Raw genomic sequence first — 25876 nt, 5'->3', positions numbered from 1 at the left:
TCCCTCCTAGATAATTCAAACAATTAAGTCTGTAATATATTTGAAAGCACATTCTATAATAGCAGAAAAATAGAGCAGTTCACACATTTTAAAGGCTTGTTCTATGAGTGACTCATGACCTTATACCCTGAGACACAAGAGCCATCAACCTAAGAGTGTGCAAATGCCATTGGCAACAAGCAAGTTAACAGGCTTGGTCTTTCCTGCAGCACATTCTAGTCTGACGACAGTACCTATCCAACAGGATAACCTTGGAAAAAATGGCAAATATCAACCAACTAACAACTAACTAATCCTAACCCCACCTCAAAGAACTGACCATGGCTAATATTTTAGTGTGTTCTTCCTTTTAACTTTTTTTTGATGTACAGTAGAATAGAAAAAGTATTTGATCTTGATGCAGGGTTCCTGGCAAAATTTCCTAGAATCCTTGGAATTTCAGTAGTGAAAGAAGTGCCAGGTTACTCAACACAAACCCTTTTTAATCACACTGAGACTTATGTTAATGAGGTGATTTAGATCCTTGAAAGCCTTTGGAGGGTTTCCACTTCATTAGTCACCTGACAGACCAAGTGGTTAGAGGGTTTGGAACTTTCAGTCCTATCTCAAAGTCTGGAGAGAGGATTGTAGGGGCAAGATTCAGACATAGAAAGATTCTATGCACATCTTCCACCAGCTATTCCTGTAATAAAGCCTTTCCCTGAGTATTGGAGCTACCAGGTAGCTGGACCTGAGAAGGTTGTGAGTTTCCAATTTATAGCCAGAAGCACAGGACTGGCTTGGAAGTCAGGACTGGTGTTGGAAGTGGGGTGAACTTGTGAGACTAAGTCCCTAAGGCAGTGTCAGAACTGACATAAAACTGTTGCAAACCCAGTGGGTCTTCCTGAGACATCTGGTATGAGGAGTTAAAAAATGAAAAGAGGACACAGGACTTTCCACTTCACTATGACCAGATTCCAAACAACGACAAAATGGGTTCACACTCTAAATGGATCAAAAAGATTACAATTTTTTTGGTAATAAAAAAATGGCTTTGGACTCTCAGTTCTCTTGCCTCAAGTCTCCTGGGTGCTAAAATTACCACACTCGCTAAGAAGCATTTCTTTTTTTTTTTTTTGTCAGTCATGGGGCTTGAACTCTGAGCCTGGGTGCTATCCCTGAGCTCTTCAGCTCAAGGCGAGTGCTTTACCACCTGAGTTACAGTGCCATTTCCAGTTTTCTGGTAGTTAAATGGAGATAAGAGTCTCACAGACTTGCTGCCTGGGCTGGCTTTATTATTATTATTATTTTTTTTTGGGTCCGGTCGTGGGGCCTGAACTCTGGGCCTGGGCACTGTCCCTCAGCTCTTCAGCTCAAGGCTAGCGCTCTACCACTTGAGCCACAGCGCCACTTCCGGCTTTTTTCTTTTTGCTTATGTGGTGCTGAGGAATCGAACCCAGGGCCTCTGGCATGCAAGGCATGCGCTCTACCACTGAGCCACCTTCCCAGCCCTGCCTGGGCTGGCTTTGAACTGCGATCCTTAGATCTCAGCCTCCTGAGTAGCTAGGATTATAGGTGTGAGCCACTGGCACCTGGCAAGAAGCATTATTTTTAAGGCGTGTGATAATTTGCCAAGTTTCTTTCCATAAAGTCTATAATTATTTAAGTTCCATGAGCAGCGTCTTCGGCAGTGCTCTTAAGTGAAGGATATAATCTGTTGAAGACGCTTATTAGTTTCCCAAAACTATGATGCCTAGTTTCCTGTAACTCATTTTTCTATATAAAATAGTAGGTGCATTCTTTTGTTCATTTTTCATTTTCTTTTTGGTCTCTGCTACCTTAGAAAACATGAACATGCACACACACACACAAACACACACAGACGGAAAAGTAGCTGGGCATGCTTGGCACACATCTGTTATCCTCGCACTTAGAAGTCTGAGGTAGATGGGCTGGGAAGGTGGCTCAGTGGTAGAGTGCTTGCCCTGCATGCATGAGGCCCTGGGTTCGATTCCTCAGCACCACATAAGCAAAAAGAAAAAAGCCGCAAGTGGCGCTGTGGCTCATGTGGTAGAGCGCTAGCCTTGAGCTGAAGAGCTGAGGGACAGCGCCCAGGCCCAGAGTTCAGGCCCCACAACCAGACCCCCCCCCCCCCCAAAAAAAAAAGAAGTCTGAGGTAGAAGGGTTAAGAGGTGGAGGACAGCCTGGACTAAATAGCAAGAACCTATCACACAAAGAGAGAGAGAGAGATAATTTTTCAGATGGGTCTTTAGCTTATTCCTTATAAAATATTACTACCAAAACAAAGGAGAATTACCATTGTGGTTTGAGAGATTAAGAGTGTCATATTTTTTCTGCTGGGGGTGTGGCTCAAGTGGCACAGCACCTGTCTAGGCCCTGAGTGCAAACTTCAATAAAGAAAAAAACAAGTGTCAGTTTTAAAAATGCCATTCCAGTTACCATGCCAATAAAAACTAGAAAAACATTCAGTAAACTGACCTTTAGCTACATTTACATTACTAGATGAAGTTTCTTCTCTGCCGTGACATAAAATAGATGGATGTACTGTTGGTACAAAATAAATCTCAAAGCTATGCTAATTGTACAGATAGAAAAAGCAACATATGGCGGTGAAACCGGCGGCTCACTCACTAATTGCTAAGTACTTAAACCTTGCAGGCTACCTAATTTGTTACAGGAGAATTTTCTTAAATAAGGTAAAAAATGTTTAGGCAAGCTGCAGAGCCATAAGAAAAATGAAGGCATGGATGCCAGGCAAATGTTCTGAGAAGCAAGGGCACATAATTCCAAGTGAATAATAGCTCCACTTCATGACAACTTGAACATTTTTTGATTTATGCATGAGCCTCCTTGAAGCCACCTTCACCCTAATCAACACTGAACAGCCAGCAAAAAATGTTCAACCAAGAAAGACTGATAGGGGCTGATAAGGAGAGGCATTGACAGGCATGAGGAAAACGTGCCTTCTTCATCTTGGTCATTTGTTAGCCATGAAACATTGACCCAGATTTCAGCAATCTATCCGGAGGGTGTGGGGGTGTGATATAGCCAAGACACACAGGGTCCTGTCTGCTGCTCAGGTACCTCTTTGCCAAGTTATGGTTTCTGGGTCAATATCCAATCTTGCAAATTTGTTTATCTCTTCATCTGTCAACGTGGTAGGATCTGTCTTCTCAATGCCTAGTCTCTAAAGAAGAAGGAATTAAAACACAGTAAGACAAATAAGTAGAAATATCAAAACAAAACAAAACTGAATCTCTACACTGATTCCTTACCGGAATACTAACCACCTTTCATTGAGAAGGGCAATGGCAGTCCCTGGGCTAAGCGTGCAGGGTATCTCCTAGTCACATGCCACACGTGTACTATGGCATTATGCACATTTGTCTTTGAAACCGAACACCAGAGACATTTCCTTACCTAGCCCTAAAAGACCACAGATTTCAACAAGTATTATTATAAGGAACTTCCCAAGTCACCAAACCAAATACGTTGAAAGGCAATTATGCATAGCTTTTTAAATTGAGAAGCCTAATTTAAATGAAATTTTATGAAGGGCAGAAATGACTATTGATCAATAAAAATCAATGCAATCACTTTTACATGCTTTTTATGTGCTGTTGTACTCTTGCTGACTCCTTATTGTTTCAAAAGGCATAAAAAGGGTTTCCATTATCCTCATGAATTTAGAAATCCTATTTACAGTCTGCAGGTCATGGAAATGGAAATGGAAAATGCCTGCAAAATATGTTCCTCTTTTCCTGTAACTCCTGGTAGCTTTGACCAGCAAGATCTTCTCTGCCCAAAGCTGGCATCCTGTGCTAGTCAGACCTGTCCTGAAACCTCACAGATGTATGCTTCCAGAGCTGGCTGCTCACAGCCTTCAGAGAGCACAACACTGCTCACGGAAACCATCAAATCTTCAATCACCTTGCCAAAAATCTTCCATTGGCAACCCACTTTCCACTGAGCACCCTGTATGCATCATGGTGAAATGATGCAATGGGAACGCCTGGGAGAGAGGGAGGGAAGGAGGCCTGGTTCGAGCTCTATCTCTAGGTAGAACTGAGGACTACAGGTAGTCTCTCTAGATGGTATTCTAGGGATACTGGAGACTTGGGCAAGGTATTTGGTTTAAAATTCTAGAGAGATACTCCCCTCTCCACAAAGACTGCTGTAATGAAGAGTAACTACTGATTTGCCTGACTTATAGGATTTGTGAGTGTGCATACAAACCCAGTATCAGCCAAGGAAGATTAAATAGCTTCAAGACCAGTTGTGCTCAATAGTTCAAACACAAATATAGATAGAACTGTAACCAGTTACAGCAATGTGCCCATCTGGGTAAGGGGAGCTCATGACACTATTCTTGTAGCATCAAACTATAAAGTTGCAGGAGTGAAGGGCAGTTCAGTGGTAGAACAGTGTAGTCAGTGTGCATAAGACTCTGGGTTCAATCTCCAGCGTGTGCGCGTGCACACGCATACACACACACACACACACACACACACACACACACACACAAAGTTATAAAGAATTAAACTATTATTGGCCCCAAGCAGTACATAATATTTATTGAATGCTTACATGTGTGATGCTGACCAAAAAAGACACATGCATCTTTCCTTCCTTCTATAGTAATATACATAAATGCATCTTTGAATTTCAATTATATCCTCTACCAACTCCCCTTGCCATCCGCTATGTGTCCTCAAGCACTGCAGTGCTGTGCTTCTGAGAATGTCTCACAAATGGAAGTGTACACTACACAACTTCCGGAGACCGGCATCATCCACTCAGGGTTGCCTCTCATACTGATCCAAGTTGCTTTGTCTATCAGTAACTCATTACTTTATATTGGACGGATGTAGTATATTCCTCTATTAAAGGGCATTTAGATTACTCTCAGATTTTGGAAATTATTCACAGAGACACTAAAAATATTCCAGTAGAGATTTTTTATGTGAGCATAAATTTTCATTTTTCTTGGATAAAAGCCAAGGAGTGAAATTTCTGGGTCATGTGGTAAAGTGTACACGGAATGGCTTTGCATTTGCTGTAGAAAGTCATAGTACAAAAGCAATCACTAACTCCTCACCAAAGTCCTTTGTCTTTGGTGGGAAAGGTTAAGTATTACTGGCTTCATTTTATACATGAGTAAACTGAGAGACAAGTCACATAACAAATTGGCTTAAGATCCTAATGTTGGGGAGTACAGAGGCTCAAACTAAGGGCTCTGTATTAGCACAGTGGCATCCTGACTTATCCACATTTTAATACATCAGGCAGTGCGCAGTGGCTTACACGTATAATCCTAGCTATGCAGGAAGATCATGGCTCAAGGCCACCCTGAGGTGGGCCCTGTGCCTCAGCTCTTCAACTCAAGGTTAGTGCTCTACCACTTGAGCCACAGCACCACTTCCAGCTTTTCTGCTTATGTGGTACTAAGGAATCGAACCCAGGGCCTCATGCGTGCCAAGGCAAGCACTCTACCACTGAGCCACCTTCCCAGCCCCAGCAAGACCTTATCTTAAAAAAATAAAGAAAAAAAAAAAGGCTGAGAGTATAGATCAAATGGTAGAGCATCTGCCTTGGAAATGCAAATGTCTTGTAAATGTACTGAGTTCAAGTTCTAGCATCACCTAAACAGGTATAATTCAGAAATAAATGAGAAAAGAAACAGCACCACTGATCTTTGTCACCTATGATTAGACTATGATTATTGGGTTTTGTTTTTGTTTTTGTGCCAGTCATGGGTCACAAAGCAAGGTAGATCAGGGAATTAAATGAGGAAGAGATGGCATGGAGTAGCCACCAAGTTTGTAATGTTTTCTGCTCCAAGGTAGTGGGTAGATTGTTCTCTGTGCCTACTTATCTGAAATAGTGAATAATTTGTGTGTGTGTGTGTGTGTGTGTGTGTGAGTGAGTGCTGGTACTAGGGCTGGACCCCAGAGTCTGGATGTTGTCCTTTAGTTTTTCTGCTCACGGCTGGCATTCTACACTTTGAGCCATGGCTCTACTTCCGGTGTTTTGTGTTAACTGGAGTTAAGAGTCTCACAAACTCTCAGGAAACTACTTGGGCTGGCTTCGAATTGCAATCCTCAAATCTTACGGTTCTGAGTAGACTATGATTATCATTATAACTGGATCCAAAAACTAAGATGAGTTTTATCCATTTATCATTTGCCAAACTCACAGACTAGCAAAAATTATGAAGAAAAAAAGCTTACCTGTAATCTTCGAATCTGGATATCAGAGAACTTTCTCACTCCATTTACTGATGGCACCAAACGATTAAAGAGAGCCTTCAAGAAAAGGAGAAAAATGGGCTTTTAAATGAGAGGAATCCCACTGTCATGCTACCTATAATAGTACCCTAGGGAACAAGGCTTAACTCAGGACTTTCTGCCTTTTCAAAATTCCTCTTGCAGGCTAGGCGCAATGGTGCACTCTTGTAGTCTTGGCTACTAGAGGGGCTGAGCTAGTCTGATTGCAAGTTTGAGGACAGCCTAGATAACTTAGTGAAATCCTGTCTCAAAATAGAATAAAAAGGCTAGAGATACAGCACATCATGTACAAGGTCCTGGGTTTCATCCCCAGTACTGAAAAACAAACAAACAAACAGTCCTCTGCACTCTACCTTGTCTGTCTGAGTCAGTTCATGGAACATTCGAGCATCAATGGCTGCAGCAACGAGGTTGTTAGCGGCAGTGATGGCGTGGATGTCTCCAGTGAGGTGGAGATTAAACTGCAAAAGAACAGAAGCCATGTCAGTCTCCAGCTGATGAGTCTTTTCAACTCCATTCTATGGAGACCAAATCAAAGACACCTGGCATCTGTCCTCAAAGCATTATCTCTCAAACATACAACTGGCAGTTCCTCCAAAATGACATGTCCAGAGAGCACAAGTGCACGATGGGGATTAAGAGCCATGAGGATTATTGAGGACACACTCACATCCTTTAGCCAAGGAGCAAGAGGAGGAGCACTGCAGCAGCTCCAGCTCCATGTTCATACATTGCTCGCATTTCTGTCATTAGGACTTTGAACTCACTGTGGGCCAGTGCTTCTCAATATCATGTTTCATTTGTTCACTGGTTAAAATGATTATTCCCACTGAAAGCCAGAATTTGAAACCAAGCGGTGTCACAATTCTATGAATTAAAATGTTTCCCCTTACGTTGCTTCTGTTCATGTTATTTTTCTATTAAGAGTTCTTCAAAACAAAAGTTTAATCTTGTTAGGCATGGTGGTACATGCCTATCATCCCAGCACTTGAAGGCTGAGGCAGGAAGATCTTGAGTTTGAGTTAGCTTGGCCTAAATACCGACTAGAAGGCCAGCCTAGATAGACTACATTGTGAGACTCAGTATCAAAAAAAACAAAACTATGCCAGGCGCTGGTGGCTCACACCTAGAGTCCTAGCTATCGGGAGGCTGAGATCTGAGGGTCACAATTCAAAGCCAGCCAGAGTCTGTGAGACTCTTATCTCCAATTAACCACCAGAAAACCAGAAGTGGAGCCTTAAGCAAAAAAGCTCAGGGACAGCACTTGAGCCCTGTATTCAAGTTGCACAACCAAAATCATCATCAACAACAAAAAACTAAATTAAAACCAACCAGCCAAAAGACGCCCCCCCCCCAAAAAAAACCAAACAAACAACAAAACTTAATCTAATTCAGCCAAATCTGGACTACCTTACCTCTTCCATAGGAATGACCTGGGAATAGCCACCGCCTGCAGCGCCACCTAGGGGAAAGATCAACCATAGGGACAGATGGTAAATTTGCTTCTTCCATGATTTGGAATCCAAATAAAAACAAATTGATTTTTGTAACTATTAAGCATGTCATTTGTTTGCTTTTTTACAATCATTTGGATAGATTTGATTAAGAGTTTTATAATTTCCTTTACCATGCTAAAGCACTTGATCTTGTTCATGCTGAATAGTTTCTCAATTGAGATCCCAGTTTAAATGACAAAACCATGAACACATGCATACATACCTACTCATTATCTTTAGAAATAGGTTCCCTGTGATTCCTAACATGTTAAAAGATCCAGCTGACAGTTATATAAAGGCAAGGCTGTTCAATTCCTACTCTTACAAAGCTACTCTGGTTAAAAAAAAGAAAGAGCAATATTTAAAGTACCCATGCCTCACACAGATTCCAATTCTTCTCAATTTAAGAGACATAGATTAAAAAACTAACTGCAAGGGCTGGGAAGGTTGCTCAGTGGTAGAGTGCTTGCCTTGCATGCATGAGGCCCTGGGTTCAATTCCTCAGCACCACATAAGCAGAAAAAACTGGAAGTGGCGCTGTGGCTCAAGTGGTAGAGCACTAGCCTTGAGCTGAAGAGCTGAGGAACAGTGCCCAGGCCTAGAGTTCAGGACCCATGACTGACAAAAAAACAAAAAAGAAAGAAAACTAACTGCAAGTGTTTCATCTGGATTATCAACAAAAGGCCCAGTGAAATGTTCAATTCAAACCATATCATTGGTGAGACACATGTGAACTTGGAGCACAGATTTCATTTTTGTGAGGCAGAGGCCAGGCAGTGAGGGAATTTGCAAGAGGAAAAGGAGACCAATGGGTTCAGTAAGCAGCATAGGGGCAGGGCTCCTTCAAGTTCAAAACCAGAATGAAGTCTGTACCTTCACAAAGTTGGCAGGAGAGCAGGTGTACCAGGTGTCAACCTTTGTAGTAATTACTGGAATAAGTACAATGTGATACCCTGTCACTGAGCCAATAATAAAGCTAACTCCAAGAATCTTTGATAATTAATAAACACAGTTTTGATTACAAGGGCATGTTTGGAGCTAGGTGCATAGCTCAGAGGTAGTTGTCTTGTATGAATAAGGCCTTTGTGTTCAATATCAAATACCACAAAAATAAATAAATGTTCTGGAAAAAAAAATTTTGTTTTTTGTTTTTGGGGTCCGGTCGTGGGGCCTGAACTCTGGGCCTGGGCACTGTTCCTCAGCTCTTCAGCTCAAGCCTAGCGCTCTACCACTTGAGCCACAGAGCCACTTCTGGCTTTTTTCTTTTTGCTTATGTGGTGCTGAGGAATCGAACCCAGGGCCTCAGGCATGCAAGGCAAGCCCTCTACCACTGAGCCACCTTCCCAGCTCCTGAAAAAAACTTTTTTAAACAAACAAAAAAAGAGCAGTGAAATGCCAATGGTTCACGTTTGTCATTTTAGTTACTCAGGAGGTTGAGATCTGAGGATCATGATTCAAAGCCAGCTGGTAAGATCTGTGAGATTCTACAATATACTCCCCAAAGCCAGCAGTAGAGCTCTGACACAAGCCAGAGCTCTAGCCTTGAATAAAAGAAGCTCAGGAATAGCACTCAGGCCCTGAGTTCAAGCCCCAGGACCAGCATGCCCGTGCATATGTGTACTTGCACGCGCGCGTGGGCACGCACACACACACACCTATTTACTTTCTAGATTAACAAGCTAGTGGCTCATGCCTGTTATCTTAGTAACTCAAGAGGCTGAGATCTCAGATCAGAATCTCAGTTGGAAGTAAGTCCAGACAAGAAATTCTGAGATTCTTATGTCCAATTAACCAGCAAAAAGCTAAAATGGAGTTGTGGCTCAAGTGTTAGAGCACCAACCATGAGAGAAAAAGTTAAGGCACAGCTCCCAGACCCTCAGTTTAAGCCCTAATACCAGCATACAGACACACAAAAGGATAGTAACATTATCTCATATGGTAGAACAAAATGAAATACATATAAACTGGTTGGTATAGTATTTTGCACAAAGCAGTAAGAGTAGGCTTTTCTGTTTCCCATCAGAGAGGAGAGCCCTGCCTGTGTCTCAGCATCATCATGAACCAGTACTAGAACTATCTCTTTTTTTTTGTTGTTTTTGTTTTTTGGTCAGTCATGGGGCTTGAACTTGGGGCTAGGGCATTGTCCCTGGACTTCTTTTGCTAAAGGCTAGCACCCTACCCCTTGAGCCATAGTGCCACTTCCAGCCTTTTCTGTGTATGTGGTACTGAGGAACTGAACCCAGGGCTTCATGCATGCTAGGCAAGCACTCTATCACTAAGCCACATTCCCAGCCCACCTATCTTCATTGTTAATGTGATAGTAAACTACTAGGGTCAAACAGAGGCACCTCCAGTTCCATATTCCCCAGCCAGGAGAATCGCTGGGCAATAGCAAAGTGACAGGAATAGGGGTGATGACATGAAATCACGAATCAACTGTGTCACTACTGTGTGCTATAAAAGGGCCTTCCAGGCCTCCAAGGGAAGTGAGGGCCCTATAGGCCTCCCTGGGATGGGTCTGGGTGGACTGAGGGGAGGCAGGCACTCTACCCAGTCTAGCCCAGCAAATACCTTTTATTCCAAAGGTTGGGCCTTGAGAAGGCTGTCGCACACAGGCGAAGACATTCTGATAGAGGTGGGCCCCAAGGGCTTGCACCAGCCCGATGGTGGTTGTGCTTTTTCCTTCTCCCAGGGGTGTTGGAGTTATTCTTCAACAGGAAAGCAAAAGAAGAAAAGGTTTATAGAATTGAGTTTTCCAAATCATGAAGTCAGATGCAGCACACCCTAGAAAATGACCTGCCCCTGATCCCGTGGGGAGCATTTGGCATTTGCTCTCCATTAGCTTTTTCACTGATGGCTGGCCCTCTACTACTTGAATCGAACCCCCAGTCCTGCTTTTTGGCTATTTAATTGGAAATGGAGTCTCCCAGACTTTCTGCCCAGCTGGCTTCAAATCACACCTTGGCTTTGAACCACAACCTCAAGCACTTGGCAGAAAATGGGTCTTAATCTATACAAAAAGAAAGAAGATCAGGGGCTGGGAATGTGGCTTAGTGGTAGAATGCTTGCCTAACATGCATGAAGCCCTGAGTTCATTTCCTCAGTACCACATCAACAGAAAAAGCCAGAAGTGGTGCTGTGGCTCAGTTGGTAGAGTGCTAGCTTTGAGCTAAAGCAGGTCAGGGACAGTGCCCAGGCCCCAAGTTCAAGCCCCAGGCCTGGCAAAAAAAAAAAAAAAAAAGGATCAGGGAAGGCATTGCTGTGGAAATAACTTCCTGATCTGCTCTTCTTAGCCATTACAATGTTTCCACTCTTCTTTCCTTTTCTTTACCTGTATGCCAGAACTGAGGCTTAAACACAGGGCCTGGACACTGCCCACTCGAGGTGGGTTCTCTACTGCTTTGAGCCATAGCTCCACTTCTGGCTTTTTGGTGGTTAACTGGTGTAAGTCTCTTGGACTTTCCTGCACAGGCTGCCTTTGAACTACATTCCTCAGATCTCAACCTCCTAAATAGCTAGGATTATAGGCACAAGCCACCAGTGCCCTGTTTCAACTCTTACTTCTTGGCTGTACTGGTTTTGGCTTTGAACTCACTAAGATTGGAACCTACTGCACTTAATTACAACATTTTCCTTCGGGGAGGGCTTTGAGTACATCTATTTCCTCCCACTGACTCCTGTCTCCTGAGTTTTCTGTAGAGCAGCAAGCTCTGTGAACCTTAAATTCCAGTAACATAAATACCTCTACACCCTATCTTCAGGGAGGATTTGAATTTAGGGGCTCTTATGTTTCTCATGTTTGGCTGTTTTGTGAATTAAACTCTTTCCATGCTTTCTGAGTGGAAGCCAGTCAGAGATGAGCCTTGTATGGGAATGCTATATCTAAAAGATGAATCAAGACTGGCCACCATCTGCTATTAATATCAGAATTTATAAACTTGTCTCAAAAAAAAGGGTAGCTAGGAGTTAGCATTAATTATTCAGACTGGACTACAGTTCTTACAGTTTCCTACTGCTGGCTATTCTCACGCCTGGCCCCATGACCCCCCATGTGTTGTTCTCTTCCTGTAAGTTCTTCCTCTGCCCAAAATCTATATATATAGGTCTTTTCTATAACTCAGCTCCAATCTTACCTGTCAACATTCCTAATGTTGACACTTACTGTACCCTCCATAGAGCCTCTTAAACCACTTGGATCCATACACAGACTTTATCTAATGACACAACATTGTAGGGGAAGGAAATTATTTTCTCCTTTTACCCCCAGAGCTTTTAGCTAGGATCCCTATAGTGAAAGATAAACCAGCAAGAAAAGATGCACAAGTATAATCTCAGCAGTCAGGAGGCTGAGGCAGGAGGATTGAGAATTTCAGGCCAACCTTGACTAGATATGGTAAGTTCAAGGCCAGCTTGGAATATACAACAAAACTCTGTCTCTTAAAAAAGAAACAGGCCAGGCACCTAGTTACTGAGGAGGCTGAGATCTCAGGATTGTGCTTCAAAGCCGGCCTGTGAGTCTCTTATCTCTAATTAACAACCAGAAAACCAGAAGTGGCGCTGTGACTCAAGTGGTAGAGCACTCGCCTTGAGTTGAAGATTTCAGGGATAGTGCCTAGGACCAGAGTTCAAGCCCCACAACCAACAAAAAAAAAAAAGAAAGAAAGAAACAGAAAAAAGAAAAAGCCAAAAGTGCTATAAGACATCTCTGTAAGAGTTTTAGTCATAATTAAAAAGAACAAAACAGGAATCTTTAACTCCCATGCATGAGGAAGAGGAAATGTTTTCTCCCTTTTCCTTTCTTTGTCAGTTATGGGGCTTGAACTCAGGGCCTTGGGACTGTACCTGGACCTCTTTGCGCTGCAGGCTAATGCTCTACCAATTGAGTCACAGCACCACTTCCAGTTTTCTTTGTGGTTAATTGGAGATAAGAGGGAGATAAGAGTCTCACAGGGACTTTTTTGCTCAGACCAGCTTGGAACTGTGATCCTTAGATCTCAGCCTCTTGAGTAGCTAGGATTACAGGCATGTGTCACCAGTGCCTGGCTTGCTCCCTTTTTCTGTTTCTCCCTACTTGAACTCTGTTGCACTAAAATAAATTCTTGCTAAAGCTTAAAAAAACAAAACAAGGGGCTGGGAAGGTAGCTCAGCGGTAGAGTGCATGCCTTGCAAGCATGAGGCCCTGGGTTCGATTCCTCAGCACCACATAAACAGAAAAAGCCAGAAGTGGCGCTGTGGCTCCAGTGGTAGAGCACTAGCCTTGAGCTCAAGAGCTGAGGGATAGCGCCCAGACCTAAAGTTCAGGCCCCATGATCCGCAAAAAAAACAAAAACAAAAACAAAACTATTATACTTTAGGCTTTTTTTGTTGTTGTTGTTGGTCATGGGACTTGAACTCTGGGCCTGGGCGTTGTCCCTCAGCTCTTCAGCTCAAGGCGAGCGCTCTACCACTTGAGCTACAGAGCCACTTCCGGTTTTCTAGTGGTTTATTGGAGATAGGAGTCTCATGGTCTTTCCTGCATGGGCTGGCTTTGAATCGTGATCCTCAGATCTCAGCTTCCTAAGTAGCTAGGATTACAGGCGTGAGCCACTGGGGTCCAGCTCTGTTATACTTTAGTTCTTACCGTACAAAGCAAGTATATTCACTTTTTACTTCCTTATTGAAAATATTATAATTTCAGTTTCTCAAAAACTATCTTTAGCTAGACATAGTGATGCTCATCTATAATTCAATCACTCAGAGGCTGAAAAAGATCATCATGAGTTTAAGGCCAGCCTGGGCTACATACATAGCAAGATCTTGTCTCAATAACAAGGCATAATGGACTGGGAAGGTGGCTTTGTGGTAGAGTGCTTGCCTAGCATGCATGAGGCCCTAGATTCAATTCTTCAGTACCACATAAACACAAAAAGCTGGAAATGGTGCTGTGACTCAAATGCTAGAGTGCTAGCCTTAAGCAAAAGAAGCTCAGGGACAGCACCCAAACCCTGAGTTCAAGCCCCAGGATTGGCAAAAAAAAACAAACAAAAAAAAACAAAACAACAACAACAACAAAAAACAAGGCAACAGCTGGGCGCTGGTGATTCATGCCTGTAATCCTAGCTGTTCAGGAGGCTGAGATCTGAGGATCAAAGTTCAAAGCCAGCCCAGGCAGTAAAATCTGTAAGACTGATCTCTAATAAAGCACCAGAAAACTGGAAGTGGTGCTGCGGTAGAACGCTTGCCTTGAACTGAAGAACTCAGGGACAGGGCCCAGGCCCAGAGTTCAAGCCCTATGACCAACAAAAAAAAAAGTAAATAAAATAAAATAGCTGGGCGCTGGTGGCTCATGCCCATAATCCTACTCAGGAGGCTGAGATCTGAGGATCACAGTTCAAAACCAGCCCAGGCAGGAAAGTCCGTGAGACCGACAAAATAAATAAATTAATTAATTAATTAAAAAAAATAACAAGGCAGGGAAGGATCGGGTGGGGGGGCAGGGGAGGGTATGGGAAGGGAAAGGGAAACAAAGGAGGAGGCAACAATACTTGATAAGAAATGTGCTCATTATCTTGACCATGTAATTGTAACCCCTCTGTATGGTACTTTCACAATAAAAATAAATAAATAAATAAATAACAAGGCAACAACAATCTAATTTTTGGGGTCAGCGGTGTAGCTCAGTAGTAGATCAATTGCTTAGTAAAGTAAAAAACAAAACAAAACAAAGCCAAAAATCCTACCTTTTATTTTTAACTTAGCAATGTATATCAGCAATAAAAATGACTGTTCAGAAGAGGCACTGATCGGGGCTGGGAAGGTAGCTCCGAGTGCTTGCCTTGCATGCATGAAGCCCTGGGTTTGATTCCTCAGCACCACATAAGCAAACAGAAAAAAGCTGGAAGTGGCGCTGTGGCTCAAGTGGTAGAGAGCTAGCCTTGAGCTGAAGAGCTGAGGGACAGCGCCCAGGCCGGAGTTCAGGCCCCATGACTGGACGCCCCCCCCAAAAAAAAAAAAAAAAGAAGAGGCACTGATCTTGTTTAACATGCATGAAGCCCTGAGTTCGATTCCTCAGTGCCACATACACAGAAAAAGCCAGAAATGGTGCTGTGGCTTAAGTGGTACAGTGCTAGCCTTGAGCAAAAGAAGGTCCAGGACAATGCCTAGGCCTTGATTTCAAGCCCCAGAAATGGTATTTTAAAAAAAAGGTCCTATCTGAAAACTGAACTATTTTACTATGTTACTTTGACCAATTTTCTCATCTGTGTCTTCTACTCTTACTTACCTCACAGTGTTTCTGTAAGGATCAATAAACTGCTAAAGCCAAATTAAGGGTACCTCTACCGATGCAGACTAAATGCAAATACAGCCACCAATGACAGCACTAGGATGAGTTAAACAAGAGCAGACGCATACCCCGTCACCACCACATATTTCCCATCGGGCTGGTGCTTCAGGCGCTCCAGTGCGGACAGCAGAACTTTGGCCTTCGTTTCACCATATAATTCTACCTCTTCTGAGAGCAGGCCAATTTCTCGAGCCAAGTTACCAATGGGCTTTGGTTTGCAAGAACGTGATATATCAATGTCACTTTTAAAAACACAGAAGACAGGTTATCAATCTTTATTCACTGACTTGAACCCTCCTCCCACCCACAGATGCACTTTCAGTAGGAGCAATATATATATACACACACGCTTTCTGTCAGCTAAAAACCAGTAAGTCACAGGGTTAAAGGCTTTTTTTTTTTAATTGTACTGAAGTGTGAAGTCAGGGTCCTATGCCTGCTAACTGGTGCTCTACCACTTGAATTACATCCAGCACAGCAATGAAGTTTTAAATCAAGAAAATTTCATTTTTACCTTGGAACAGGTGTCTTCAGGTTAAGGCTGTTATACTGGATTGTCCATTTTCCGGGTTTAAATTTCTCCAGGAAACGCTGTGCACTCTCGACTGTGCTCTAAGCAAAATAACATAACATAGAACTCAGAACAGGTGACTCCAGTTTCAAAATCCAGCTCACTCCAGTTCAATCTCAAAATGAGCTGCTTCATTGTTATTTCCATCCAGTCCTAGGTTGAATCCACATGTACCTCCTACCACGCTCGGGGACTCTCGTCCCTTCCGGCATGAGTGAATACATCACAGACCATGCATACCAAAACAGACCTAGCCAAGGGAGCATGCTTCTGCTTTTCTGTTTTCGAAGTTACAGTATTCTGAAGGAAATAAGAATTGTGCCATTTCCTCAATGAATGTGATTGATACTATTTTTCTCTTCTTCCATTCCCTTTTCCTTCCACAAATTCACTTTTTCTCTCTCTAACTTCTGTTAATGGTGTGTCTCCTGGCAGCCAAGTGGGATTCCATTAGTCTTTAGAATAATCACAACTTTTTTTTTTTTGGGGGGGGTCCGGTCATGGGGCCTGAACTCTGGGCCTGGGTGCTGTCCCTCAGCTCTTCAGCTCAAGGCTAGCACTCTACCACTTGAGCCACAGTGCCACTTCCAGCTTTTTATTTTTTGCTTATGTGGTGCTGAAGAATCGAACCCAGGGCCTCGAGCATGCAAGGCAAGCGCTCTACCACTGAGCCACCTTCCCAGCCCCAATAATCACAACTTTTTATTCACAAGTACCTGCATCAGCATGGCCACCGTCATGGGCCCCACACCACCGGGCACAGGCGTGATGAAGCTTGCCCTCTCTTTGGCCTCCTCATACGCCACATCGCCCACAACTTTCTTCCCACTTGATTTTGTATTATCTGTACAGAACAAAAATAAAAGTAGACCCTCAGACTTGAAATCTTGTTGTTCATCTCCAATTTAAGTCATCAGTTATTGTAGTTTGTTCCCAAAACTAAAGAGAATTTTAGAGTATGCTAGTTGTACGAGGCTCAAGTACCTTCTTTACTTAGAAGCTACAACTTGTAACTCAGGGGTTCAGCACCAGTTTAGTGTGTGAAAGGGTTTGGGCTCAATCTCTAACCCCGGTACCTGATCTCAAGTGTGTTCTATCTCCAATTGAGAGAATTGTATTACCCACAAAAATCCACAAAATATGTAAGTGGTTTTTCAGAATCTGGAGAATCCTTTTGTAGGCCCTCAGGTGGCAAATAAATACTGTTTTTTATTCTTAAAGCCAACTACCCAGTATATAATAAGTATCTTTTATAATGTTAATTTGCCAAGGCCTACAAAGGAATTTTTTTTTAGAGCACAAAGCTCCAACTATGTCACAGCTGCCAGATACCGTTTCTACAGCAACTGTCAGCATCCTGTGAACTCCATGCATGAGCTGGAGGAACAATTCAACATCCAATTCCAAAGACGAGCAACTAGTTAAATGTATGCTAAAGGCAAAGAATATAATTACACTTCCCTTAAAAGGATACAAGAACAACTACAAATCTTAGCAGCAAAGAATAGCTATTCAAGAGAACAAAACCCAGTGATGCATCATGGCTCACTCACACAAAGAACATCCTACACTTGGCTCTGGTGCACTTCCGGGAGGGGCTGGGGGACAGGCCTCAGAGCAGTAAGGCTCTGAGTCAGGATCTGCTCACATCTTAGCCACAATCTTCTCTTTGAGAAGACCTTCACCTTGACAGGAAGGTTCCAGGTTAGCAAAAACCCAGAAGAGACCAAGACTCTGGAGTGAACTCTTTTATTGTCCTTAGCACTTGTGGGTTCTATAGTTATCAACCAAAGATGCAAAGGGTTAACACTATGTAGCTCACCAGCTTGTGGTCAACCCAACAAGAAAGCAGGCACTTTGTTGAAACTGAAAAAAAACGTTCACAAAAATAAGGGCTCTTCTTCCCATAATAGGTACCTAAAGTAATTTTTGGAAGGAGGTGGGCGGAGTCAGTCAGGGGCTTGAATTTAGGGCCTAGGCACTGTCCCTGAGCTCCACCCCCCCCACCCAAGGGCTAGTGCTCCATGATTTTGAATCACAGCAACACCTTGGTGTAGTTTTATTTTCTGGTGTTGTTTTATTTTCTGGTGGTTAATTGGAGATAAGTGTCTCATGGACTTCACGAGGATGGCTTTGAAAGGCAATCCTCATATCTCAGTCTAAGTAGCTAGGATTATAGGCGTAAACCACTGGCACCTGGCTTGCCAGTCCTGGGGCTTGAACTCAGGGCCTGAGTACTGTCCCTGACTTTCTTTTGCTCAATGCTAGTACTCTACCACTTGAGCCACAGTGCTACTTCCAGCTTTTTTTGTTTATGTGGTACTGAAGAATTGAACCAGGGCTCCATACATTCTAGGCAAGCACTCTACTGCTAAGCCACAATCCCAGCTCCTAAGCTATTTTTTACATGCGTAGAAGGAGTTGATGACCTGGCAGGTGGCTCATGCCTGTAAACCTATAGATCGAAGCCAGCACAGGCAGAAAAAAACCCGAGACTCTTATCTCCAATTAGCCACTCAAAAACTGGAAGTGGTGTTGTGGCTCAGTGATAGAGCATTAGCCTTGAGCACAAAGAGGCTCAGGGACAGTGCCCAGGCCTTGAATTCAAGCCCCACAACAACAACAAAAATGGAGGATCTGGTGAACATAACTCCTTGGGATGGCATCAGGTTTCTGAAAGACTCTGAAACAAGAAAACTATAGTAGAACATTTCCCCTCACAGCCTCAAGTCATTTAAAAATGTCAAGAAAATGCAGGTTTTGTTTTATTTCTCTTTACCATCTACATGAATCAGTGTCAGCAGAGTAGTAACTTCTACATTTACATCAATGTATGAGACCTATTTGTAGGACTCCAGGTCTGTACCAAGGTTTTTCTTCTCTCTTTCTCTCTCTCTCTTTTTTTCAGAGAACAGGACTCGCTCACTGGCTGGCGCTCTACCAAGTGAGCCATGCCTCCAACCATAGGGGTTTTTTTCGTTATCTCTTAGATCTAATGCTATGTATGGACAAGGCAGAAATATGATACAGAAAATGCAAGGATTTCAAGAGAATGAGCTTGAATGTCATATTCCAAATATTCAAAGTGAGGAGTTGTAGGAGAGCAATTTCTTTATCACCCATTAGATAATTACACTACCAGAAAAATGAGTGATCAATTATGAGCTACTGTCTTAAAAGCTTGGTAGGGAGAGTGGGAGGGAGGTTAAAAACGGTGAGGACTTGACAGTGACTAACGCTTCTGGCAGCTCTGTCTACATTTCAAACTTGAGATGGGAAGGGAGAAAAAAGATTACTTTTGCTGTAACTCCCTCAACAATTCAACAGATCTGAGTGCCAGCTGTCAGAGGGTGGGAAGCTGGACAGGGCAGCAGTGACCATGCCCATGAGGAGATGTCTGGCATGAAGGGCACAGGACATGAAACTTGAGACATATATAAGAAAAGAAATACCAAGTTCTTCAGGAAAAGAGGAAGGGACAAGGATTTTTCAGAAGATCACCACTGGCTGAAAAGAAATCAGACAAGGTTTGGAAAGAAGAACATATATTGTACATATAGAGAAGTTGGAGGAGGAGGAGCAGAAGGGTAACTTGGTGTAGCATGCACAAGGCCCAGGGTTTGATCTCCAGCACTGAGGGAGAAAGAAAGGGAAGGAAGGGAGGGAGGGAGGCTCACAGTTGAACTTTATTCAGTTGTGCAGCCCAAGGGATAGCACGGTGCTTGAGGCTCACAAGTAGGTGCTAAAATTTAAGAATGTTCCTTTCTTGAATTGATCAGGTATGTATACACTCATTGCTGTATTGGTCTTTGGAATCTTATGTTTGAAAGAATGGTTGGCTCCTTAACTAGTGAGGTATGGGAGCTGCAAAGGTGAAGCCAGGTACATGGCAGGAGAGGAAAGTGATCCAGCTTACAATAGTTTAAACTAGGTGTCCATGAAGGACAAGCAAGATTAAAAAAAGGTCACAGAAGTCGCTCAAGTGCCTATGAGGCAATGGAATCTGGCAAGAGTCGTGGGAGGAGGCACAGGAGTCCGAGCCAGTAGGTGAGCCCAGCAAGGCAAAAGCAAGCCATGGGTTTGAGTAACAATCAGCAGCATGGAGGTAGACCAGGAAGAAACTGACAGTAGTCCATGAAGAGGAAAAAGTAACACTCAGAAATTTCACTGACAACAGAGAAAAGAGAAAAAGAGTTTCTAAGGCTGGGAAGGTGGCTCAGTGGTAGAGCACTTGCCTTGCATGCATGAGGCCCTGGGTTCGATTCCTCAGCACCACATAAAGAAAAAAGCTGGAAGTGGCGCTGTGGCTCAAGTGGTAGAGCGTTAGCCTTGAGCTGAAGAGCTGAGGGACAGCGCCCAGGCCCAGAGTTCAGGCCCCACGACTGGACCCCAAAAAAAAAAAAAAAAAAGAGTTTCTAAGTATTCCAAAATGGATACAATACAGAGAATGATTGTGAAGGAAATGAAAAAGCTTCAGAACTGCGAGGAGGGATGACAATAGGAAAATGAGGAGTAATTTGGAATTGAGGATGCCACATACAGTTTTAGCCATGACTAAAAGGCTCAATTTATCTCCTCTGCCTAGAAAAAAGTCCTGGTCAAATCTGTTTTCTTCTTTTGGAAGTGGTGGGGATGGAACTTAGTGCATCACGTGTGCAAGGCAGGTGCCCTACCACTGAGCTGTGCCCTCAGCCCTTCTGGAGATGTCTCGTCAGGATGAGTCCCTCCTCTAGACTCCCGCAGCACTTGCAATGGAGGTCCACTCTTGCCTCTTACCTGTAGGGGTGGTACTGAAACATGCATTTACCAAACCATATGTAAACCAAACCATACGCATACACATATATATCTATGACAAAGTTTAATGTACTAAGCACACTAAGATGACCAATAACTAATCATGAAATGGAACCAATATAGCACTATGCTGTATTGAAAGTAATGTGAATGTGGTCTCTCTCAAAATACCTTCTACTTTCACCTTTTTTGCTTAAAGGAAGCACATTGACTGCTTCCCTCTGACATACCCAAACTGATGGTACTGCCATCCTTGCACTTTTGGGATGTGTTAAGTGAAATACTGCCGTGGTACACAGAGGGCTATTAAATGATTAACAGACAGGTTAAACTATTTAGTGTAGATTCAGTGGATGAAGGGATGACTCAATCCCAAGTAAGAACGAATCATTCATGCGCTTTAAACCACATGCCATTTCTTTAAAACTTGTGAGTTGTTTATTTCTGGAATTTTCAATTTCATATTAGACAATAATTGACTCTGGGTAACTGAAACCATGGAAAACCAAGTCCCTTCACTGTGAAAGGGGGGAACTCGACCACATTATGTAAATCCATGCGTCTATCATCATTGTTAAGGTGAAGGAAGAGCCACACCAACACTAGGCCAGCCCGATTACTAAGTGCACACTCTTCAAAGAAGTCGGTCTCGTGAAATCTCAGTTCTTCAAGCACAAATTAAGTGAAGAGTTTCTGTCTCAGGCTTCCTTTCCTTCCTGATGCTCTGCTAGAAACCATCATCCTCCCCCCCAATACCTACCTGGGACATAATTGATTCCACAGTCAATGACGATTGCTCCAGGTTTGATCCATTCCCCTTTTACCATTTCAGGCTGGCCAGTTGCCACCACCAGGATATCACCTTTGTTCACCTAGGGGAAGAGATTCAGACTTCAGAAATTAAATAATAAAAAGAATGATAAGCTGGGCGCCATAGCTCTCACCTGTAATCCTAGCTACTCAGGAGGCCGAGAGCTGAGGATTGTGGTTCAAAGCCAGCCCAGGCAGCAAAGTCTGTGAAACTCTTATCTCGAATAAACCATTAGAAAACCGGAAGTGGCGCTGTGGCTCAAGTGGGAGAACAGTAGCCTTGAGCTGAAGAGCTGAGGGACAGCGCCCAGGCCCAGAGTTCAAGCCCCACAACTGACCAAAAAAAGCACAGAAAGGACATTCGACTGTGAGCCTCAAATGCCAGCCACGTGCCATTCCTCACAGCCCTCTACGTGCTAGGCTCACTCCTGCACACGCATTTTAGGTAGTGAGGAGAGCAAGGAGACCTGCAGGGCAGTGGAGGCAGTGGCTTAGAGGGGGCTTCTCTCTGCTTTCTCCCACACCCAAACTGTATTAACAACAAGAGTGTGGACATGGGAGCATCCCAGGGCTGAGTGTGGACATGGGAGCATCCCTGGAACCTGACACAGGATCAAGAGCAGGTTTCTGCAGATGTCCAGTGTTCACAGTCTCCTCTGAGGTACCGCCACCTCCAAGGCCACTACTGTCACACATATGGGACATGTAGCAGGGAGGTAGAGTGCCTAGATTGTGGAGTCCTGTCTGCAATGAGACTGACTGGTATAGAAAGTATATGTGACAATGCATGCCTGTAATCTGAACATCCGAACACATGGGAAGTCGAGACAGGATTCCTAGTTCAAAGCTAGGCCGGACTCTAGAGTGAGACTATTTGAAATAGTATAGGGGCTGGGAATGTGGCTTAGTGGTAGAGTGCTTGCCTCGCATGAATGAAGCCCTGAGTTCGATTCCTCAGTATCACATAAACAGAAAAGGCCGGAAGTGTTGCTGTGGCTCTCAAGTGGTAGAGAGCTAGTCTTGAGCAAAAGCAGCTCAGGGACAGTGCCCAGGCCCTGAGTTCAAGCCCCAGGCCTGACTGTAAGTAAATAAATAAAACAGGTAGTATACTGGCAGAATGAAGTCTGTATAAACTTGGACAACTTTGTAACTGGAATGCTTCTTGTAAAAGGAAACAAGAAACACAGCATAATTACAGGAGTTAAATGAGAGAATGAGGGTAAGATATCCTCCCACCCACTTCTTACCTCTTCACCGAGATTGGCAGTCTTTGAGTGGCAGGTGGTCACCGTAGCATTATTCCACAGGAGCAAGTCATGCATGGGGGCACCAACTATTTTACTGCGCCCGACCACCACAGCATGCCTTCCAGCAATCTGCACCCCTGAAAGAAAAGCCAGCATGGATCAGATTGGAAAACATAGCTACCTCTCCTTCACATGCCACCTAAACAAAAAGTTAAGAGCAAGTGCATGAAAGTAGGTTCTTAGCATCAAACACAAACCCTCCTCAAAACACTCTGCTTTGCTAATATTTCCAGTTCTACGGGGCTTCTGCTAGATTGGGACTTGCACACTGTCCTTGTTTATGTAGGTTTTGGAGAGCAGCTTAGGCCAAGATCTATTCATTGACTCATAGGAGAGTGGGAAGAAATCCTACACTCAAAAAAAAAAAAAAAAAGAAAGAAAGAAAATAAACCCTTGCATACAGTTAAACAGCCATATGGAAGAAGTTATCAGATTAAATTACACGGGCAAAACAGTTATACCCACTAAGGTGTATGGAACAACATAGAAGTCAAGGCAATTAGATTGGTATCAGGTGTTTCTTCCAATGTTGGCAAATTTCTGCATGCAGTTCCTCATCCAAATTTCTCTTTTGACTTAGGACCTGAGCCATAGGATTACTTTCAGGGAAATATAATTGTAATGGAAGGTTTCCTTTTTGGTGACTTGGCATCCATTATTCAGTTCTGACTTCAACTCTACTTCCCAGTGGTGACGAGGGTAAACACCCATAGTGGACAAGTGTCTGTTCCATCTCTAGTCAATGAAGGCCATTCGATGTCTGTTAGGTACAGGACAGAATGAGGATGTCACTGCTTAGGGCCACCATGAAGACCCTGAGAATGAGCTGTCTACACAGAAGGAAGCCAAGAAAAAGTCTTTAAGATGCTATCTAGACCCTCTACTGAGGACTGTGGACTCTTGCTTGAGGCAGTTTGTTTCAATTAGGTATCTTGTATAAAATCAATTTAATCAGAAAAAGGCTAGCTTTTGCTTAATGTCCACATCATGATCATCTAGTAGTAATGACTTCAAAGTCTGAAGTATTTAAAAGGCATATTGGCCTGGGCTGGGGATGTGAGCACTGGGAAGGAGGGAAGGAAAAAGAAGAAGGGAGGGTGACAGGATGGGAGGGAGAAGGGAGGAAGGAAAGGCAGGAGGGAGTGAAGGAAGGAACATTCTGTACTTTCTATGATTTTTTAGACTCAAATCTGCCTTAGGGCAAAGGGTAACTTCACAGTGAAGAAGATAGACTGGGAGCCGAAGAAGATAGACTGGTGGCTCACGCCTGTAATCCTAGTTATTCAGGAGGCTGAGATCTAAGGATCACAGTTCAAAGCCAGTCCAGGCAGAAAAGTCTATGAGACTCTTATCTCCAATAAACCACTAGAAAACTGGAAGTGGTATTGTGGCTCAAATGGAAGAGCCCTCACCTTGAGCTGAAGAGTGCAGGGACAGAGCCCAAGATCAGAGTTCAAGCCCCACAACCGGAAAAAAAAGAAAAAAAAGAAGATAAGAGTGGGAAGCCTACAGTATTGTCATTCATAGGTTTGTTTTCATTAAGTGGTAATGTTTGCTAAATATGCTGAAGAATATAAGTGACTGAACTGTCTGTCATAGCTGTCCCAAGGTTTCTGGTTTGACCTTTTCTTGCTAACCACAGAAAAATTTCATTTAGGCTGTCAAAACTTTCTGCTTAAAACTTCTGACCTAGTTGTTCTTCTAAAAAAAAATAACCTCTGTTAAAAGTATTTATAATGAGATGAAAATACCAAGGTACTAGCTATATAAGTGTAATATAGCCAACTGTGAAAGACATACATGTCCTGCCATCTGTCTACTTTTGGAGCCACTCTGGAGATGCTAGATTCTTGGACGGGACTTTTCACTGTGTACACTTTTGTTGTTGTTCATGGGGCTCGAACTCAGGGCTGGGTGTGTCACTGAGCTTTTTTGTTCAAGGCTAGCCGCTACCACTTGAGCCACAACACCAGTTCTGGTTTTCTGAGTGGTTTATTGGAGATAAAAAGTCTCAAGGACTTTCATGCCCAGGCTGGCTTTGAACTGTGATCCTCAGATCTCAGCCTCCTGAGTAGCTAGGTATATAGGTGCAAGAGGTGCCCTGTACTGTGTACACTTTCATACATTTTGAATTAATATTACCATACAAGATATATTTCCACAAAAATAAAATGGCTTGAACTCAAAAACTGAGTTCAAATCTTGACTTTATTAGTCTCTCTTCATTTCTCTGAGCCTATTTCCCCTTCTTTCCCCTCTCTTCCTCTCTTCTTTTTGATGGTGGTAGGGATCATATCCAGGGGCATATATATGCTGGTAGGCACTCTACTACTAAGCCATAGCCCCAGCCTTTGGTTTTTTAAAAGATCTTACCAGGCTGGCCTCAAACTCTCAACTTCCTTTCTCCTCCTCCTCAGTGCTAGGATTATAGGTTTGTGCCAATTCACCTACTCCCAAGCTTGTTATCTTATCTGTTAAATAACAATAACACATACTTCATAGGGCTGTTGACAAAATTGAGAATTTAGGCAAAGCTCCTGAATAGGCTACCTTTCTAATCAAGCCCACTTACTCATGGTTCAGAGTATATTTCCCTCTATACCTCTACAAGTCAAGGTAGGCTCCAAGAAACAACTTTCCTGTTGTCTGAATGGTTGTTAATTTTACCTGTCTTCTTGATTAGTTCCAAGCATCCTTTAGGTGTACAAGGAATGAAACAGTCATTTAGATCACCTCTAGCAAGTTTGCCAGCACTGATACTTGTCAACCTGAAGCCACAAAAGAAATCAAAAATAAAGGGAAATAAAGATAATCAGGTCTCTTTTCTTCTTTAGGAACAAATATGATACATTGCCAAACTAGACATGTAGTCTAAATAAAACTGCACAGGACAATATAGAAGGAAAGCCACGCTCACCCGTCCACATCCTTTTCAGGTGCAACAGCATTGATGATCACTTCAGTGTTAATGGGATTCTCGGAATCTAACGGCAGCTGCACTATGAATCCATGCACTGTGGAGTCTTCATTCAAGAATGTGATCTGCTTCAACACCTAAAAGTAATAGTAGCACATGCAATTTGTTACTGCATACAAGTCAAAAGAGGAAGAAACAACTTTTCAAGGAAAAGTCAAGCTGCCCTATTTTCCTTCAAGAGTTTCATTATTATAGTCCTGTCAGAATCTACGTTCCTCTTGAATCCTGAGGGAGATGCTGTCTTAACTAGAATATATCTGTTTGGATCCAAAATGTCCCCTAATGATCCATGTGTTGTATTTTGGAC

At 43.1% G+C, this 25876-nt stretch overlaps 1 protein-coding gene across 1 annotated transcript in view; it reads right to left on the bottom strand.

Annotated features, from left to right (window-relative positions):
- Nucleotides 1-25876, bottom strand: part of Mthfd1 (methylenetetrahydrofolate dehydrogenase, cyclohydrolase and formyltetrahydrofolate synthetase 1) — a 76601-nt gene that overhangs the window by 21085 nt on the left and 29640 nt on the right. The window contains exons 5-16 of the mRNA XM_042682493.1: nucleotides 25510-25646; nucleotides 25260-25360; nucleotides 22533-22669; nucleotides 21236-21347; nucleotides 16395-16522; nucleotides 15622-15719; nucleotides 15176-15349; nucleotides 10355-10491; nucleotides 7703-7749; nucleotides 6641-6748; nucleotides 6231-6305; nucleotides 3085-3187 (exon numbers count right to left, since the gene is read on the bottom strand). Coding sequence (XP_042538427.1) covers nucleotides 3085-3187; nucleotides 6231-6305; nucleotides 6641-6748; nucleotides 7703-7749; nucleotides 10355-10491; nucleotides 15176-15349; nucleotides 15622-15719; nucleotides 16395-16522; nucleotides 21236-21347; nucleotides 22533-22669; nucleotides 25260-25360; nucleotides 25510-25646 — 1357 coding nt within the window. The remainder of the gene's footprint in view (nucleotides 1-3084; nucleotides 3188-6230; nucleotides 6306-6640; nucleotides 6749-7702; nucleotides 7750-10354; nucleotides 10492-15175; nucleotides 15350-15621; nucleotides 15720-16394; nucleotides 16523-21235; nucleotides 21348-22532; nucleotides 22670-25259; nucleotides 25361-25509; nucleotides 25647-25876) is intronic.

This window comes from Dipodomys spectabilis, unplaced genomic scaffold, assembly GCF_019054845.1.
Source record: "Dipodomys spectabilis isolate Male_0828 unplaced genomic scaffold, ASM1905484v1 ptg000073l, whole genome shotgun sequence".
Classification (NCBI taxonomy): Eukaryota; Metazoa; Chordata; class Mammalia; order Rodentia; family Heteromyidae; genus Dipodomys; species Dipodomys spectabilis.
This window is presented reverse-complemented; position numbering and strand designations above follow the sequence as displayed.